Genomic DNA, 19,362 nt, shown 5'->3' on the forward strand with positions numbered 1-19,362 from the left:
AAAAAAAGATCTGATGCTTGACAGAGCTCACAGAATGTATGGATGTATTTGGATGTGGGTGGTTTGAGAAATAGTGGAGTGAAAAATGATCCAAGTTCTCAGAACTGAACATTAGGATTTATGTCAGTGTCACTTCCTTAGAGAGAAGAGACTGTGAAAGGAGCAGGTTTGCGGGGAGAAAGAGGATGTTACGTTAATGATATCTGTAAGATATTCACACAGGGATATTGAGTGGGCAGTTAGAAATAGGAACCTGGAGTAGAAAGGAGTAGCCTGAGCTGGATCATTTGGGAGTCTTCCATAATTAATGACATGAGATAGAAAGAGAAGTCCCACTCTTTATTCTTTTTTTGAGACAGAGTCTTGCTCTGTCACCCGGGCTGGAGTACAGTGGTGCGATCTCAGCTCACTGCAACCTCTGCCTGCCAAGTTCAAGCAATTCTTCTGCCTCAGCCTCCTAAGTAGCTGGGATTAGAGGTGTGCACCACCACGCCAGGCTGGTCTCGAACTCCTGACCTTGCGATCCACCCACCTCTGCCTCCCAAAACGCTGGATTACAGGCGTGAGCCACCGTGCCCAGCAGAGAACTCCCACTCTTTAATCCAGGAGTCTCATAGACGTGTTCCAAGATTCTGTCCCTCCATGTTAATTTAGGCTTTAGCAAGGAGGTCCCTGACTTCTTTTGATTTCTACCTAGAATTTCTGGACACCATTACCCTGTGATCTTCCATCTTAGTATGAGGCTGGAGGCCTAAACCTGGACACACAGTTGTGAGGGAGGAAAATTTCAAATGTAATCTCACATAAAAAGTGATTTTTGTAGCCACAGTTGTTTCAACCATACTTGTTTTTCACTGCCAAATATGATAGTAGCAATATGTTAAATTACCATAATTCTTAGTAAGGTGATACTATTTACTTGGTAAGAATATCTAAAAATTTGCATCTCTAACACCTGCCACATAATCTTCAAACTATTCAGCAGATTTAGTGCTGAAGGAAGATGAAGCACTATACTTTCCAAGGAAGAAATGGATATGGGGACTATAAATGGAATCTTACTATAGCTGTATTGGTATACCAGTTATTATATAATGTAAGGGAAGTGGACATCAGTATGCTTTCTCTGCAAAGACTAGTTTTGACCAATAAGCATTTTTATCTAACAAACAAATAATATTTCTCAAGTAAAATTCCATACTGTATATAGATTGCCATTGCATATTACAGATGTTTTTTTTTTTAACATTTTAGAAGTTTCTGCTGAATATGGGCTAGCTCATTTGTTTGTATATTTTCCCAACCATTACAATACCAGGTATCCTTTCTAAGATGTGTGCTTAAACATAGATTTTACATTGTCATTTTACCACCACAAATTATAATTTTAATTAAACTTTTTTTAATAAAGGAGTCTATCATGCAGTTCTTTGCATTAACAATATCATGCCTGATATTAAACCATAAATAATGGGTCGAGAAGGAAAGCAGTAGCTGTTCAAAGTGCTATCTTGGCTGGGTGCAGTGGCTCACGCCTATAGTCCAAGCACTTTGGGAGGCCAAGGCGGGCGCATCACTTGAGGTCAGAAGTTCGAGACCAGCCTGGCCAATATGGCAAAACTCCATCTCTACTAAAATTACAAAAAAGATTAGCCGGGCATAGTGGCAGGTACCTGTAATCACAGATACTCAGGAGGCTGAGGCAGGAGAATCACTAGAACCCAGGAGGTGGAAATTGCAGTGAGCCGAGATTGCACCACTGCCACTCCAGCCTGGGAGACAGAGCGAGACTCTGTCTAAAAAAAAAAAAAAAGAACGAGCTATCTTGATTATCTCTAGCATTGCCTTAATTCTATCATGAATGAAAAGCCATAAAAAATGCTACATATATAAAAAATATATCTGCACCTACTCATGTTTATCTTTGACTAGCATATTGGAAGTTTCACCAAAAGTATCTACAGTATTTCCATTCTCCAAATTATGTCCTAACTTAGCATGTACTTACAGTAAATGGAAAACATGTTGCTGAATAAATTAACTATTTCGTAAATTCCCATGTGTATTTTTTATTTTCCTTTGAGGGTAGTGGATTTGGAGTATTTTCCGCATTTATTTTCTTGAATAGTGTTAATTTACTTAGTTTTGTGCTGATAATACTCTGTAAGCAAAACACAAGATCACTTAGAGGATTTCATAGAAATAAAAAGCAAAAAACTATTTTCTTTGTATACAAACAGAGAAATACAGTTATACTTGGAAATTGGCGGAATCCCTACTTTGATGTAATAGACTTGTTAAATATCATTGACTCAATTGTCTCCCTTTAAAGAAAAAAAAAAAAACTAATTAAAAGGCTGGGTGCAGTGGCTCACGCCTGTAATCCCAACACTTTAAGAGTTCAAGGTGGGCAGATTACCTGAAGTCAGGAGTTCAAGATCAGCCTGATCAACATGGAGGAACCTGTTTCTACTAAAAACACACAATTAGCCAAGTGTGGTGGTGCATGCCTGTAATCCCAGCACTCGGGAGGCTGAAGTAGGAGAATCTCTTGAACCCAGGAGGCAGGGGTTGCAGCGAGCTGAGATCATGCCATTGCGCTCCAGCCTGGGCAACAAGAGCAAACCTCTGTCTCAAAAAAAGAAAAAAGACAAAACTATAGTAAACAGTGAAGGCATTTATTTTTCCATTTTCATTCTCAAGTATCTTAAATATTTGTGGATTTGTATCAAATATTGCAGTATGGTCTCTAACATTATTTGTTCTGGATTCAGACAAGTAGTTAGAAACTTTAAGACAAGATAATCAGCTCAATTTTCAAATAAATATATTTTCTGTAAAAAAATGATTTCATTGCTTATCAAAAAGAACGTACTAGTATAGATGAAACATGGGAAACTTGAACCAAATTCCAAATCCTACTTTTAATACAACACTATTCTGCCTACCAGCATGTTTTTGTGATGCTATATGAGTGCCTTGGAGGGAATCTATATAAAAAAGGCTCAGATGGCTGCCTTGCTGATCTCATATTGTAAGCTAAACCATAACAATGTTTCTTTCAGTACTTGAATGCCTAGAAGCTATGTGATATTGCAAATTGAGATTGCCCAGCTTGAGAGTTTGTATACATGAGTAAACTATTACATAGTGTTGATCACAGGACGATTGTGAATGATATTGCTTGCCTAGATGGCTGAAAACTCTCTCTTGATGCTCATATAATATATACTAGAAGCTGGCTGTAGTAAAATAATGCTGGACTTCAAAATATAGCAAATGTTATGCAGTAAAAACTTGATATGGGAGCTGTTCTAGAATATAGAACATAATAATTATATTTCCTGAGATAAAAGTGGCTAACACTTCCACTGTTTTGTGTTTGTGTATGTACAGAAATATATAATTGGTAAGGATCATGTGACTTTTTTTGGAAGGGAATACTTAAGTAGAATAAAATTTTATACCTATTTTACCCTAAATAGGTATATACAATCCATTGTGTACATGAAGTAGTGACTGTTTTCTTTAGCTAGAAAATGAGCTTTTCTTCACTATCAGTGACTTCAAGATTAACTTCTGTTTGTAAGTTTAATAACCACTGTGTGATTTTAATATGTCTGTTCCTGCTGAATATTTTCATTTGTCTTTAAGAGTAAAAGTATTAAGAAAAACGTGGCATTAAACCCAATTAAGTGATATGCTCACTCACCTATACTTCTCAGTGTTGATAGTAAGCAACCAATTTAGGCTGGTATTCACAATATTTAAAGAGTCACCTTCTACTGACTTTTTCTTTCTTTTTTTGGGGGGGAGGGGTGGGAAAAAGTCTCACTCTGTTGCCCAGGCTGGAGTGCAGTGACACTATCTCAGCTCACCACAACCGTCGCCTCCCAGGTTCAAGCAATTCTCCTGTCGCAGCCTCCCAAGCAGCTGGGACTATTTTTAGTAGAGACGGGGTTTCATTATGTTGGCCAACCTGGTCTCAAACTCCTAATCTCATGATCCGCCCACCTTAGCCTCTCCCTAGGTGCTTATAGGCATGAGCCACCAGCCTCTTCTGACGATTAGCGATTGATGCCTTGCTCAGAGGATTTCAGTTGCTCTACTTTGATTTCTTAGACTATATGACACCATTGAAAGTAAAGTACTTAGTGAATGTAAGACTCAGGAAATTAAACAATTTGAGTACAACTTAAAACTTTTATTTAAATAATGACCAGTTTGCAAACAATGTAACTGAATTTTTGAAATGCTTAAATTAATAATACATAACAACTAAATACAAAGAATGAACCTTGATTGGAGCCTGGTTAACTTAAAATCCATAAGAGAGATTCTGAGAACAACTAGAGAAATTTTGATATAGAATATGCATTCAATTATATTGTTAATCTCAACATATTTAGTATGATAATGTTATTGTTATATTGAAAGATTACTTGTTGTTGAAAAATACATGCTAAAGCACTTATGGGTGAAACATTTCATGTCTGTAACTTATTTTCTAAAGGCTTTCCGAGGTGTGGATCCATAGTATATACGTGATATATACTTGTATGTGAGAGAGAAAGACATTAATGTGGCAAAATATAACAATTTGTGAATCTAGGTATACCAGTGTTCATTTTACTCGTATATCTACTTTTCTGTAGACTTGAAATTTTCCAGATAAAATGTTGAGGACAACATGCTTATTCTAGTAAATGAAATTAACTTTTTATTAAAAGTCCCTATTTTTTTAAATCTCTATCACTTGTTTCAGTAAAGTTTTACTATATCTAGAAACAGAAAACATTGACTTTTGTAAGAAACAATTATGTTTATTTAAGGCAAATTATTCTAAAAAGAGAAATGCTAGTGAGTTTATACTTGGAGGTTATTATTTGAGAAAATGTAGGCTAAATTTCTCTGAACTAAAAATTTACACTATTAATTAGAGAATGTAGTATTTACTCAGGATATGCATGTAATAGGAGATTCATAGCTATTCTATCATGAATGGTAGATAGGAAAACTTACTCAGATTGAAAAGCAAAGGTAAGTACCCCCAATCACTGATGAATTGAATAAGAAATGTGAGATAGCTATATCAATCAGAACTCTTTTTGAAATTTTTATGAAAGCTTAGTAATAAAAGAACGCAAAGATTAAAATTAGAATATTTTTAGTGTGATATAATGGGCAGTGATAATTCTCAGTCACTTTTATGTATTTCTGCACTTACAGGAGGAGCCGAAGACAAGATGTGAGACATGGAAACCCACTGACTCAATGCAGAGGATTTAATCTAAAAGGTATTAAAAGTGAGCAATGGCCAGTCTCAGTTAACAGTAGCAATGCCCCATATCACATTTCAGTGAGGGGAAACATTGTCATAGATTCAAGCCTTTCATTTCCAAGAAATATTTATTATCACAATTTTGGGTATTCATGTATGGTAATTAAACATTAAATGTTTTTTGTATGCATACTGAGAATTGTGAAAAACAAATGTCTGGGAACACATGTACTTCAAGTATGTTAGCTGCTAGGTCTTTCACGCAGATTATGATTACAGGTTTACTTAGCTACTATTTTCTTTCTGAAGAAAACTTACTTTGCTTTTAAAGATTTACCACTGAAGAACCCTTAGAACAGCACTTTTTTACTGCAGTAAATGTACATAACATAAAATTTACTGTTTTAACCATTTTAAAGCTTACAGTTCTGTGGCATTAAGTATATTTACATTATTGTGTGACATACTGCCAGCATGTTTGGCTATTTCTCATCTTCCCCAACTGAAACTATCCCCATTAAATACCACCTAACCATTCCCTCTTCCCTCCAGCCCATAGAAACCACCATCCTACTTTTATATGAATTTCTCATGAATTCAACTACTCTAGATACCATATATAAGTGGAACTATACAGTATTTGTCCTTTTGTGACTGGCTTGTTTCACTTACCCTAAAGTCTTCAAGGTCCATTCATACTGTATAACATGTCACAATTTTCTTCATATTTAAGGCTGAATTATATTTTGTCATGTGTGCATATATATAGTGTGTATGTGTATGTACGTATATATGTAAGCCGCATTTTGTTTATCCATTCATCTATCACTAGACACTTTTGGGTAAGTGAATAATTCTGCCATGAATGTGGATGTACTACAGTGCCTGTTGACAATCCTGCCTTGTGTCCTTCAGTTATACTAATTCCTTCCTTCCCATTCTGACATGGAGTTACCATGTTACAATACTTTACCTGCCACAATCCCGCCGAATAGAAGTATTTCCAAGCAGACCTTCCTTGTGACTCACCAAGGTGCTACAGATATGCCGTATCAAAAATTAACAGTGAGACTCCTATTTCTAATCCTTTTGAATCTGCTATTCAGTCTGCACTTTCCTTTAATAAAACATGATGTTCTTTTTACTAACTAGTCTAACTGCAAAGAGCAAATGAAGACAGATTTTGCTTACTTCCTCCATACATCTAGTTGAGGTTCAAGTTTCCGTTTCTCTATTTGCTATTTTATAAAAGTGTATCAGTTCCCATTCATAGTAGTAGTTGTCATAGTGGTAAGAATAATGGCAGTGGAGGTAACATCAGACAAATGTTGATGCTGACTTTGTGTCAGAACCTGAGCTAAGTGCTTTTTTTATGATTATCTCACGCAATGCTCAAGAAATCATACTAGAGTCTATTATTATTCCTGCTTTTATTAGTGAGGATTCTGTACATGTCTAAGCTATGACATGGCAATACGAAATGATTTGCCTAATTTAATACTTTTATTGAGAAACCTATATAAAAATGCTATAATCGATGTTTTAGAGATGAGTAAAACTAAAACACAGGGACATCAAGTAACTTTTCTAAGGTTATAGCCAGTAGTGGTAAGGTCGGGATTTCACCATACGTTCCTCTGATTGCAAAGACAGTGTTCTCAACCACTACATTCCACCAAGACTTACTTTCTGCCCTTTGCAGTGCTTACCTATTTCCTCTATGGGACACTGAGTATGAACTTTAGGAATGGGATAAACCCAGCTTTGGTAACGACTGGCACATGCACTAAAGTATGCTTCCTCATGACTCACAGCCTCAGTTTGCTCAGCTGTGAAAAGCTGAAAAAATCTGGCAGGATTATTGTAGTCATTAAGTTAACAAACTAATATGAAGAATAATCCTTGGTGGAGAGTAATTATTGAATAACACTGATTCTCTTTTCCACATTGCCGTAATTCACAGTCTTTCCTTCCCTTTACGAAAATAAAACAGGTAAACAACATATCCTACTTTGCTTGTTAAATGATTACCACTGCTTTTTGCTGGCTGCCGTGGTTCACAACTTTCTATAAAAATAAACATTTATATAGCATTTTTACAGGAGAATGTGCTCTGAATTCAGTTGTATTCTTTCTTTATCTTTCTCACCTTTTATTTTTGCCTGTTAGCATACAGAAATGCAGCTGAAATTGTCCAGTACGGAGTAAAAAATAACACCACTTTTCTGGAGTGTGCCCCCAAGTCTCCACAGGCATCTGTCAAGTGGCTGCTACAGAAAGACAAAGACAGGAGGAAAGAGGTGAGTAAAGCAGCACAGCAGCAATCCATCAGAGCTTCGAAAAGAACATTAAATCACCGTCCCTCGGTGAGGCTCAGATCAAAGGAAAATGGAAAGGCATGTGATCATCTTTTAAGTCTTTGGATGACAAGTGCCACTTTCCTTAAAATCCTTTGTCCTAAGAATTGATGGATTAATTAGAAATTCTCTCTGCCTGCTCACCTCTGTAACATGGTGATTGAAACAAGAGCTTGGGCACTAAGATGGTGGTATTGATGTGAGGAAACGTTCATAAAAGAAACAAGATGTGTGCAAATCCAGAAGCCAAGTTTTCACACAACAGCACCTTTGTGTGCTTCACAAGATAAAAGGGGGCTTTTTTGAAAAGTTCAATTTTCCTCAGCAAGAAACTACTCTGAACTATAACCTTCATGACAAAGAGTGTTTTTCTGCTGTGTGGTAATCTGTTTCCATTGCTTTATTATTGATAACTCTTGTGCTTTGCTTAGGTAATATATGGAATCATTGTTTATGGGACTGTTGCCTTTATTTAGTGATTTGGAAAAAGTCCTTAGATTTTCAAGTAAAAAGACACATACTGAAACCTTTCATAGATTGGAAAGAGCTGTTTTTTTTTTTTTTTTAAATAAGGGAGACATTGTAAAATGACATAGGGTGGTATATTGTAAATAATAAATTTTGTAATATTGATGTCATGTTGTCCTGACAAATGAAAAGTTAAAAATATATATGTATATATATATAGCCTTAGGGAAGTCTAATGTACCACTATTCATGCATCGTGAAGTCTGATAGAGCCCAGGGGAAAGTGGAGCCTTCTGCCTCACTTTATTTTGTATTTTTTATTTAGAAGAACATTCATTCATTGAAACATTACCGTTCTACAGTGTGCTGTAGAACACAGATACTGCATAAGCGTTACTGAAATAAATGTTGGTTTTATATGCAAAAATGGTTTCCGACTCTCAGACTTTTCCACCCAAAGATGTTATGAGCTGTTTAGGAAATTGTGTGTCCCTCGTTACTGGAATATTAAACCATAAGCAGATGACTACTTGCAGGAGGTAATTTAATTAAGTGGGGGAAAGATGAGCTAAGTGGACATCAGAGCCCCATCATTCTTCCAAAGTCTATGTTGCTAACAATACTTTTAGAAATATTTTAATAATGAAAATTATTAAATTAAATGTGTGTGTGTGTGTGTGTGTGTGTGTGTGTGAATTGGGTAAATGATAAACAGGGATCAACTAATATGTATAATGTCATTTTCTTTTATTCAGTAGAACGTTCAGTAGAATAATATATAAGTGAATATAACTTCTTTGATTTAAAAATATATATATATATATATATGTTTAGTATATGCCATAGAAATTAATAGTAAAATTTTAAATGGAATGTGTTAAGGATTTATTCTCTTGTAATATTTCTCAAGTTCTATTTTAGAATGCTCAAGAATATGGAGGCTCAAATATTACTATTTTGACTTTTTTCTAATCTCAAAGACATGTAATAATTTAATATTGCAATAACATTAACTTTAACACAGGTAGGAAAGTCTCTGTTTTGTTCAAAATTTAAGAAGAGTACAATTTTACTTATTCTTAAACTATTAATATGTTACTAAACTTATCCTAATGTGTTCTATTTTAAGAAAACATGCTTCTCACTTATATTACTGTGTAAATATTAACCATTTTTTAAAGTGAGACAAATGATAAAAGCTCACAGAGCAAAGGAACATAGTTCACACTAAGTAGCATAAAGTGAAAACTGAAAGCCCTCCTCTACTTCAATTCTTATTCCCACTTTTAATATCTATTGAATAATACTAATACTTATGGAATAACACTTATTCAGTTCTTATTCCCACTGCCCAGAGGAAGGTTACCAAGAGTTATATATTCCTCCAAATATATTCTATAGTTTTACTCCCCTCCACACATACACACAAACACACAGACCTCACTTCAATATCAGTACATATGATTCTACCTCCTAACTTCCTGGCTGCATAGTATTCCACTGTATAAATATACCTGAGGTGTTGTTTTTTTTTTTTTTTTTTAAGCCATCTACTTGTTATGTACCTTCTTGTTTTCCTTTTATCAAAAATACCTTCACACATGGGAAAGTATATATTCTAGATAAAGTCCTAAAATAAAGTTGTGCCAAATATTATATACATGTTTAATGGGTTTACCATATTGGACTCAAAATATTTTCCCAATTTTGCACAAATAGGGTAAATTTTTTTCTTCAGTTTCTGAATGTGTTTGTACATTATTTATTTTCGAGGAACACTTAAACTTAGTAAATTTAGTTAATGTCAAAATTTTGTTTCCTTCCTTGAAGTGATTCTCTCTTTTCTAGTTCTGCCCTATTATCTGTCTTTTAATACTCTACTTGCCTTTTTGTGCTTTTTTGTGCACAAACCAATTGATCTTTGATTTAGATATTATGAGTAACGCCTTATCTGTTTGCACAGAACTTTATCATTTAGGAAAACATATAACATGCATTATCTAATTTTGATTTTGGTCAAATTTCTTTTTTCTTCAATGAAAGAGTTTTCTAGAGTATATATGTCAAAGAACTTCTTACCAATTAGGTTTTTATCTATTCTTTGGCAATACTATAGGTGGAACTGTAAGGAAGGTTTCAGGCATTTAGCTGATTCCCAGTAAACAATCTTTTTTTTTCCAGTAAAGCGTATAAAGTAATTAAATATTAATTCATAGCTTTTTATTACTTTTCCTTGTAAAACCACATAGAGGACTTAAAGGATGATGACATTTCAGCTAATTTTTGGACATTGTTTATTGTGGGTTAATTGGAAAAGGCCCTTGATAATGTTCAAAATTCTGCCTCTGCTTATGTATTTTTTATTTAGAAGAACATTAATTCATTTAAACAGAAAGATAACATTCACCTTTTAATTGTGGCTTCACGTTTTTACTACTGAAGACTAGAACACCAGGATGGAATAGATATTTTAAAGCATCTATGAGTTTCACTCATATATATTGACTGTGATTCCAATTTCAAAGGCAACCACAATTTTGTGCTCATATATGGAGAGACTTCTATCCAGGGTAAAGCACTTTAAGCTATTTTTGACAATGTGGATAATATCTTCACCCTCTCTTTATTAGATTCAATACACCTGTGACAATGTGATAAGATCTCCCATGTGTTTTTTTTAAAAAAAGGCCATGAAACTAACCAAAATTTTGTCTCCACTGAGAAGGATATTAAGCGGTAATCAATACTTTTTCCCCAAATCTGTGCAAGTTGAGACTATACTGTATATGTTGGTCATAATCTAAGGAAATGTAATGTTAAGTTTCAGTAACTTTAATGTCTCTCTCTTTTAGGTTAAGCTGAATGAACGAATCATAGCCACTTCACAGGGACTCCTGATCCGCTCTGTTCAGGGTTCTGACCAAGGACTTTATCACTGCATTGCTACAGAAAATAGTTTCAAGCAGACCATAGCCAAGATCAACTTCAAAGTTTTAGATTCAGAGATGGTGGCTGTCGTGTCAGACAAATGGTCCCCATGGACCTGGGCCAGCTCTGTGAGGGCTTTACCCTTTCACCCAAAGGACATTATGGGAGCATTCAGCCACTCAGAAATGCAGATGATTAACCAGTACTGCAAAGACACTCGGCAGCAACATCAGCAGGGGGATGAATCACAGAAAATGAGAGGGGACTATGGCAAGTTAAAGGCTCTCATCAATAGCCGGAAAAGTAGAAACAGGAGGAATCAGTTGCCAGAGTCATAATATTTTCTTATGTGGGTTTTATGCTTCTATTAACAAATGCTCTCTCTTCAATGATCAAATTTTGAGCAAAGAATCTTGTGCTTTAATGATGGAAATTACTGAAAAAGGTGATTAGTCACTCCTAAAGTGAGTTTTACATGAACTGAAATGAGCATGCATTTTCTTGTATGATAGTGACTAGCACTAGACATGTCATGGTCCTCATGGTGCATATAAATATTTAACTTAACCCAGATTTTATTTATATCTTTATTTACCTTTTTTTCAAAATCGATATGGTGGCTACAAAACTAGATTGTTGTACCCCTCAACTGAATGAGGGCCATATCCCTGTGGTACTCCTTTCCTGCTTTGGGGCTTTAGATTTCTAATTGTCAATGATTTTAGATATGAAGACAATTTCCAAATCACAGCTTTTACATAGTAAAAGTCATAAATGCATATGACAGAATGGCTATCAAAAGAAATAGAAAAGAAAAGGAAGAAGGATTCTAAAAGTTGTATAAAAACATGAGTGATTCATAGAGAGAAGATGATGAATTTATATGGTTCCAGTGAAATATGTTTTTTTTTTTTAAGACTGTAAAAACGATCTGTTACTGGTATCTGTTATTGACCTTTGTTTTCTTGTGCAGGAAGATAAAAATCAATAACCTACCCCATGAAGATATTTGATGGAAGTTATATCAGTGAAGCAGTTGGGTTTTCTTCTGTTATCACCTTCCAAACAAAAGCACTATCTTTTTTTTTTTTGGAAGATATTTAATTTATTTTAGACTCAAAGAATATAAGCTTACACTGTTCAGTTATTACTGTTCCTCTTATTTCCTAGTCTGTATGACAAATTAAATAATATAAGAAGAAAAAAATTTTGAAGTATCAAACTTCTATATGAGGGGTGAAATCATGAAAAAGAAAAAAATCAAAGTAGAAACGACTACTTTTTTAAGAGGAATTTATAACAAATGTGGCTAGTTTTCAACTTCAGTATTCAAATTCAATGATTATTTCTCCTATTTATTAAAAAAATTCTCAGATATGCTAATTTTTAAGTCAACACTATATAATTTGTGATCTTTTCAGTGTGATGGCAAGATGCTCGTTATGTCTACAAAGTAAAAAAACAGTATGAGGAGACATTCTTTTGAAAGGTAATGGTACATATATTCACTGGTCTCTAAGTGTAAATGTAAGTTTTGTGATGAACAAAATAATTATCTCCTAATTGTATGTTTGAATAATTTTATTAGAATAGTTTCATAATAAATTTATTTTCTCCAAATGAAAATTAGATGAAAAAAATGTGAAAAAATTATTCATGTTCTCATATATATTTTTAAAACACTGATTTTACTTTTTTATTTACTTTTTAAGACATTTTCATGCTTCCAGGTGAAAACAGATATTGTACCACCTACCTAATCCAAATCTTGTATAAAAATTTTATTTATACTTAATATTCTATGATGAAGGTAATTAAAGTAGATTGTGGCCTTTTTAAGTTATATAGTATAAAACTTCAAAAACTAAATTGCCAAGATGAATGTGATCATTGATCAGAATATCAGAATATGATTCATTATTTAAATTGTGGTAAACTATGATAATATATGAGGAGGCCTCAATATGACAAAAATAGTTAAAATGCATAACATAACACCAAACTTCATTTTTTAAAAAAACGCTGTTGTTCCAAATATATATAACTTTAAAGTAATTTCTAAAGTAGTTTATTATAATGGTTTGCCTGATTAAAAGGTATAATTAAACTTCATTTCTCCTCTACATAGAAATGTGTCAATGTAAAGCCAAAACCATCTTCCAATAGATTGGCCATGTGTTTATGGCCAATGTATTCTGTGTCCAAAGTTAAAAGTGAAATTGTTTTAGAGTCACAATTCCCTTTGTTTCACATAAGCCCAGACTGATAGACAATAAGCGTATTTAGATTTATACTATATTTGTGCTATTTAATTCTATTTTCACAATGATTAAATTGTGTATACTTTTATTACTTTTTAAAATGTAGAAATTCTTCATGAACATAACTGCTGAATGTAAAAGAAAATTTTTTTCAAAAATGTTCTTAAGGTACACTGTTGGTGGTTGATTGGTTTTATTTTGTGTAGTTTGACAGTCCTGTGACTTAATATCTTTTCCATTCATATTGTACATAAAATTTTCTAGAAATACACTTTTTTTCCAAAGTGTACATTTATGAATAGATTTTAGCATGATGAAACTGTCATAATGGTGAATAGTGAATGTTCACTCTGTGTAAGAAAACAAACTAAATGTAGTTGTCACACTAAAGTTTAATGGGATATTGATGAAATCATTGGCCTGGCAAAATAAAACATGCTGAATACCCCAAGGATGTTTCCAGCTTTTATTTTTAATGTAGGGTTAACTTACTTGTTAACATGACAGAATCTACTGAATTCATATGATTTTTAAAGATTTCTTTATCCATTTTTGTGAAGTTAATAGATCTACATATTTCAAAATTTAAATTTCAGAAAGATGCACATGTAAAGCTCTCCCAGTACCAATAGGCCTCATTTATTCAAGTGCCAACCCAAAAGACATGCAGTATCATCACTTTTCTGTGTATACTTCCAAACAAATACATATTTGTTTTCTCCCTAATATTGTACATCCATTTACATCTATTGATATTTATTCAGAGTATGTTGTGTCTACACTGGAAAAAATATAGTTTAGGGATGCATGGTCTGGAGCCAGATTGCTTGAATTTGAATCCAAGCTAACTGTCTTATTCTTGGAAGGTTTTAAAATTCTCTCTGCCTTCCTTTTCTATACAAGTTCATACCAGTAAAGCATTAGGGCAGAACATTTTCCATGGTAAGTATTCAATAAATGTCTTAACATTGCCTTATTTAGAAGGCATCGTTTTGCTAGAACAGGAAGGAATGTTTCAGTTGTGTTCTGTGTCAAGTTAAATGTCAATGCTCTAGGTGGGGAAACTGCAATCATTGGGTCAGGTAACAACTTACCAGGAAAAATGAGCCTTTAATAAACTAGAGGAAAGAAGCCACAGGTATCTACTCATAATACAGTTAATACGTTTGAATGGCAGACCTATTACAGCTTTCTTCTACCTCTAGGCTTTCAATCTTTAATAATGTCAGGGAAGAAAAAGGAAACCACAAAAATTAAAGGTTGTCTTAACTGATCTTCCTACTTAATGATTCTGCGCTATTCCCTAATTGCTTCATTATTTCTCATTATCTCCCTTGCTTATAGTTCAACTTAACCTTAGTTTTAAAATGTTTGATGTGTTTCTTATAATTTTAATGTACTTCTGATGATTTATGTCTTTTACCTAAGTGAAAAATTTTTAAGGAAATGATGACTGTTTCCTACAAGTATTCTGCTAGCTAAAGTCAAGAGAAACATTCAACTTGTTTTGCAGCCTGTTAAAAAGCTTTAGTCTAGACAAAAAAATAAGCAGACTAAGTAAGAAAAAATGTTTATTTAACCAGAGACATCAAGAATTTTATTGAATTCCATGCGCGATGACAAAGCTGTAGATTACTGTGGAATTTTTTTTCTTAAGTGTTATCCTACTATCCTTTCAGCCAACCACCTTTTGCACCAGAATGCAGGCCCCTCTGCAAAATTAAAGCAAACCACAACAAATTGTACTGGCATGCCTGCCAATTGGTGAAATCCATTGTCAATAAGTTGTTTTTTCTGAAGGGACCTCTGGTATACATTTTAATATTTATGATTTCATAACAATGTTACCTTCATATTATACAGGTATTGAGAGTTGGAAGAACTAGCTGCAAGACTTTTTTTTTTTAATGCCATCTTCATTCTTAGGACTCTAATGTATTTGTCTATTCACCTCATAAAATACTGCTTTCCACATAGTTTAAATTGTGTATTTCTCAGGGCTATTATGTTGCCATGCTTGAGTGTTACTTACATAAAGTGCTATTAAAGAATGACATTATAACAAACACAGTAAAACTGTTTATTTGAGGTTACCTTTCAACCTCAAGTACAAAACCTGGGTGAAGTTCTATTCTTTTAGTGGTTTTTTTTTCCTCTGAATTATTCACAGAAAAGTCACTCAAATATTTTCTGAGATCAGAAACATAATTATTTTTGCAAGGTAAAATGAATATCTGATAGAAGAAGAATTATGAAAAAAGTTATTCCTGTTGTTTCTCTGGATATTTTTCAATATACAAATTATCCTTGGCTCATCAGAAGAATTTCTCAGTTTCTTAGGACTTTTCAAAAGAAGAAAAATAAGTTGTATGTTTTAATTTTTTCCTTTGTTACTGATTCTGGGGATAAACCATAATCATCTTCACTTCTCTGACAAATCATGAATAGTCAAACAGAGAAATTAGACCTGTAAATTACCTTCTTTTGAGTTGATGTGAACTGGAATTGTTGTAAGCTGTGGTTCTATATTGACAATCAGCTTGTCTCATGAATAGGAAAAATCAGACCACAGAAAACAATAAAATGGAGATGCTACCCAAGCCACACCAGCCTGGCACGTTCAGCAGAATCCCAGTGATGTTTTTATGTACACATGTATATGTATATGTGTATATATAGATTACATACCCACAAATTCACAACCCAGCCATATTCAATGTATTCATTATTCCAAAATAAGCCTCAATTTCTGCTTCAGGATCCCATTCCACTTATAAATGATATAACCTGGAAAAGTTATTTAATCCCTCCTGATGAATTGTCGCTTACTCTAAAATTGGAATTGTAACAATATCTATCCCATGTAGTAGTTATGTTGTGAGAATAATATAATAATAATAATATATGTGAAGTTCTTCCAGCATATGCTATTATTTTTCAATCAGGAGAGCAAAACCATTTCCTTCATTTAAGCATTTGTCTCTTTTTCATCAGATTGCATCTACATAGTTCAATTGATATTTCATGTCATTTATCCATACTGGTATCTATGATAACATCAGTTTTTCTATTTAACTTTGTCACAGTTCACAAAGGTCTTCTATGCTGTCTTTTGTTTCTGGTACAAAGTCTGTTCAGGGCAAGTGAGCTTTCCGCTATGTCCAAACACGCTCTAGGGGAATAGGAATTTTTCTGCTATTCCTCCACCATTTCTGGGAGACAATTTGAGCCTCTTCAAGGCAAAAAAATTGTTTGCCTCTCAGAGATCTTGTACCTACCCAGGACACAAACCCAGAAGTGAGGTAGAAACATAGAACCCACAAATCCCTATATGCTTACCATCCACCTCCACCAACTCACTTTTCATTGCTTTGGTTCTCTGGAACAAGGGTTATCCATTAAATATGACCCATGAGCTTGAACAATAGATTTCAGACTTTGTCACTCAAGTACTTCAAAGAGAATTTTAAATAGTTATATAGCCACTAAATCACGTTAAAATTAAAAACTTTCTTATTATATGTGTAAGTAGTTGAAAAGCATATAACTTTCAGTATAAAGTCAATTTCAAACTTTTAAAATAACATAGTTACATCTCTTTTTAAATGACCAAAATGAAATCAAAATATTATAGGAATTTTGTACCCAACATCATATTTTAAAATAAAAAAATCAAAATTTAACCATTTTTAGTAGCCAGAAATGTTATATTATTTCTGTTTCTTCTTATTCACATTTTTATTCTGCTTTCTTCAAAAATTTTTATCCTGATACAGAAAATCTAATATTTTAAGGTCTTTTATTGATTACTATCACACATACATGCAACAAAAATATGTATATTTAATTCTTATTTAAGAATGTGGGCCAGGCTCAGTGGCTCACTCCTGTAATCCCAGCACTTTGGGAAGCTGAGGCAGTTGGATCATGAGGTCAGGAGTTCGAGACCAGCCTGGCCAACATGTGAAACCCCATCTCTACTAAAAAAAAAAAAATACATACAAAAATTAGCTAGGCGCCGTGGCAGTCACCTGTAATCCAGCTACTTGGGAGGCTGAGGCAGGAGAATCACTTGACGCTGTGAGGTGGAGGTTGCAGTTAGCTGTGATCATGCCACTGCACTCTAGCCTGGGCAACAGAGCAAGACTAAATCTCAAAACTAAAAAAAAAAAAAAAAAAAAGCTGTTGTTCAAATACTTAAATATCTTTTGAAGGCTATATCTCACAGCATCATCGTCAAATGTTATTTTATTTTAATCAATGAGTTGACAATATGATTAGCTTCTCATAATTTTATTCAAAGGAAAGATTTGAATATCATCATCATTCTTCTCAATACTTGTACCAATATCTCCAGCTGTGCCTTTCTTGGGCTCTGGCTCAATGAGGCCATCTTCTTGGTTTTTCCAGGGTAATCCTTTCTTTCTTCTACTTGTACAGACTCCCAGCAGCCACTTGCTAACTGAGTTCCTTGGGAAAGTTACTTAGCCTCTCTGTGCCTGTTGGGGTCCTAAACTGAAAAATTGGGATAATAATATTATTCCCTTCATAGGGTTGTTGTGAGGGTAAAATTATATTTATAAATGTTTCTAACATACCTGCCACCTGATTAAGATATTATTAGTTTAATTGCTTTACAAAGCCCCTCAGCTCATCCAGAAGTTCCAGCGACCATTTGCCTTCTTTATTATTGCTCCTATTTCCTTATCCCCTTAGCACTGGCAGGCAGATAACCTGATAATTGTTATCAGGACATGAACCTTGCGGGTCTTGCTTTTTTTTCTTTTCCAAACCAAAATCAGGCCCTTTCTCAAGCTGAATTTCTTCTCCATCTGCCTAGGAACCTTGGAGTGACTACCTGGAGCTTAGACCTACTCATCTGGGATGTCAGCTGTCATCCAACACATCAGGAGCCTGGCTTTTCCTAAGACTCCTCGATACCCTAACCATGGCCTCCTGTCAGTTCTATCCTGGCCACTCCTCAGGCATGATCAAGCATGTCAAAATCATACTGGTAGAGAGGCTAGCCACTGGGCTCTGCACCTCTCATCTGCAGCAGTCACGGCGCCATCACAAATTCCACCATCATTCTCGTCAAAGATAGCCATTTACTGAGCATTTCTATGTAAAAACACATGCTATACATGATATCTTCCTTCACCGGATCTTCTGAAGTATATGCTATTAATCTATTTTACAAATGAGGGTTGGAATCATTCGGAGACTTTCCCAGAGTTTAATAACTTCCTAAAGGCCAAAAAACGTGAAAAGCAGAGTCTGGCTACAAACTTTATGCATTTTCCATACTTCATTATCAGGAGTGAGTCCCCTCAGGAACATCTATTAGGAAAGTCAGATCATTTGGACAAATTCTATTTCAGCAGCCTTTGAAATAGGATTTCTAGGACTCTAGGTAGCATCCAGCTCAGGCTGTGAAGTCAGAACACCTTGCTTTGTCTTGCTTTCTTAGTGCTTCCTAGTTTTACAAGCCTGAGATCATTATCATAATATCAATCTCATGGGACTACTGTCAAGATTAATTGAGATAATCCATGTAAAGTGCTTAAAACTTTCCTGACATAACATGAATATCAGATAAATGTTGGGTGTGTTTTTTACCATGCCTCTGATTTTGGAAATACCATTTATTCATGATTTCATCAGATATTCATTTAGCATTTCCTATGTGCCTGGCAGTATTTCAGTCACTGAGGTCATAGCAGGGAACAAAGTGAAGTCCCTACTGTTGTGAGGTCTCCTTTCTAAAGGAGAAGAAAATAAAGAAATGAGAAATAAAAATAAAATCCTAAACCCTGCAACTGATTAAACAGACCATCTCTTGACCTAGGGGACCCCAGAGTAACCTTGAAAATGAAATGCTGAGTCATGATGGGATGGGGGTGTTAGGCCCCTCCCTCACTAACTACAATTAGCCTTTCTACCCTAAGGGCTAAACAGGAACCGACCCTTTTAAATAACTCCACCATTGATATTAACCAACTACCTGATGCCGCCTCTCTTTTGTTTTGCCTGATTAAGAGGCCACTATCACGGAGTGGTTCTGGTG

The 19,362-nt window shown here is 34.4% G+C and overlaps 1 protein-coding gene across 1 annotated transcript in view; it reads left to right on the forward strand.

Annotated features, from left to right (window-relative positions):
- SEMA3C (semaphorin 3C) overlaps positions 1–13,746 on the forward strand; it is a 181,383-nt gene extending 167,637 nt beyond the window's left edge. The window contains exons 16-18 of the mRNA XM_017523115.1: positions 5,230–5,297; positions 7,451–7,581; positions 10,959–13,746. Of these exons, the coding sequence (XP_017378604.1) occupies positions 5,230–5,297; positions 7,451–7,581; positions 10,959–11,372 (613 nt within the window). The 3' untranslated portion in view covers positions 11,373–13,746. The remainder of the gene's footprint in view (positions 1–5,229; positions 5,298–7,450; positions 7,582–10,958) is intronic.
- Positions 13,747–19,362: the final 5,616 nt, after the last annotated feature.

Source organism: Cebus imitator, unplaced genomic scaffold, assembly GCF_001604975.1.
Source record: "Cebus imitator isolate Cc_AM_T3 unplaced genomic scaffold, Cebus_imitator-1.0 Scaffold26, whole genome shotgun sequence".
NCBI lineage: Eukaryota > Metazoa > Chordata > Mammalia > Primates > Cebidae > Cebus > Cebus imitator.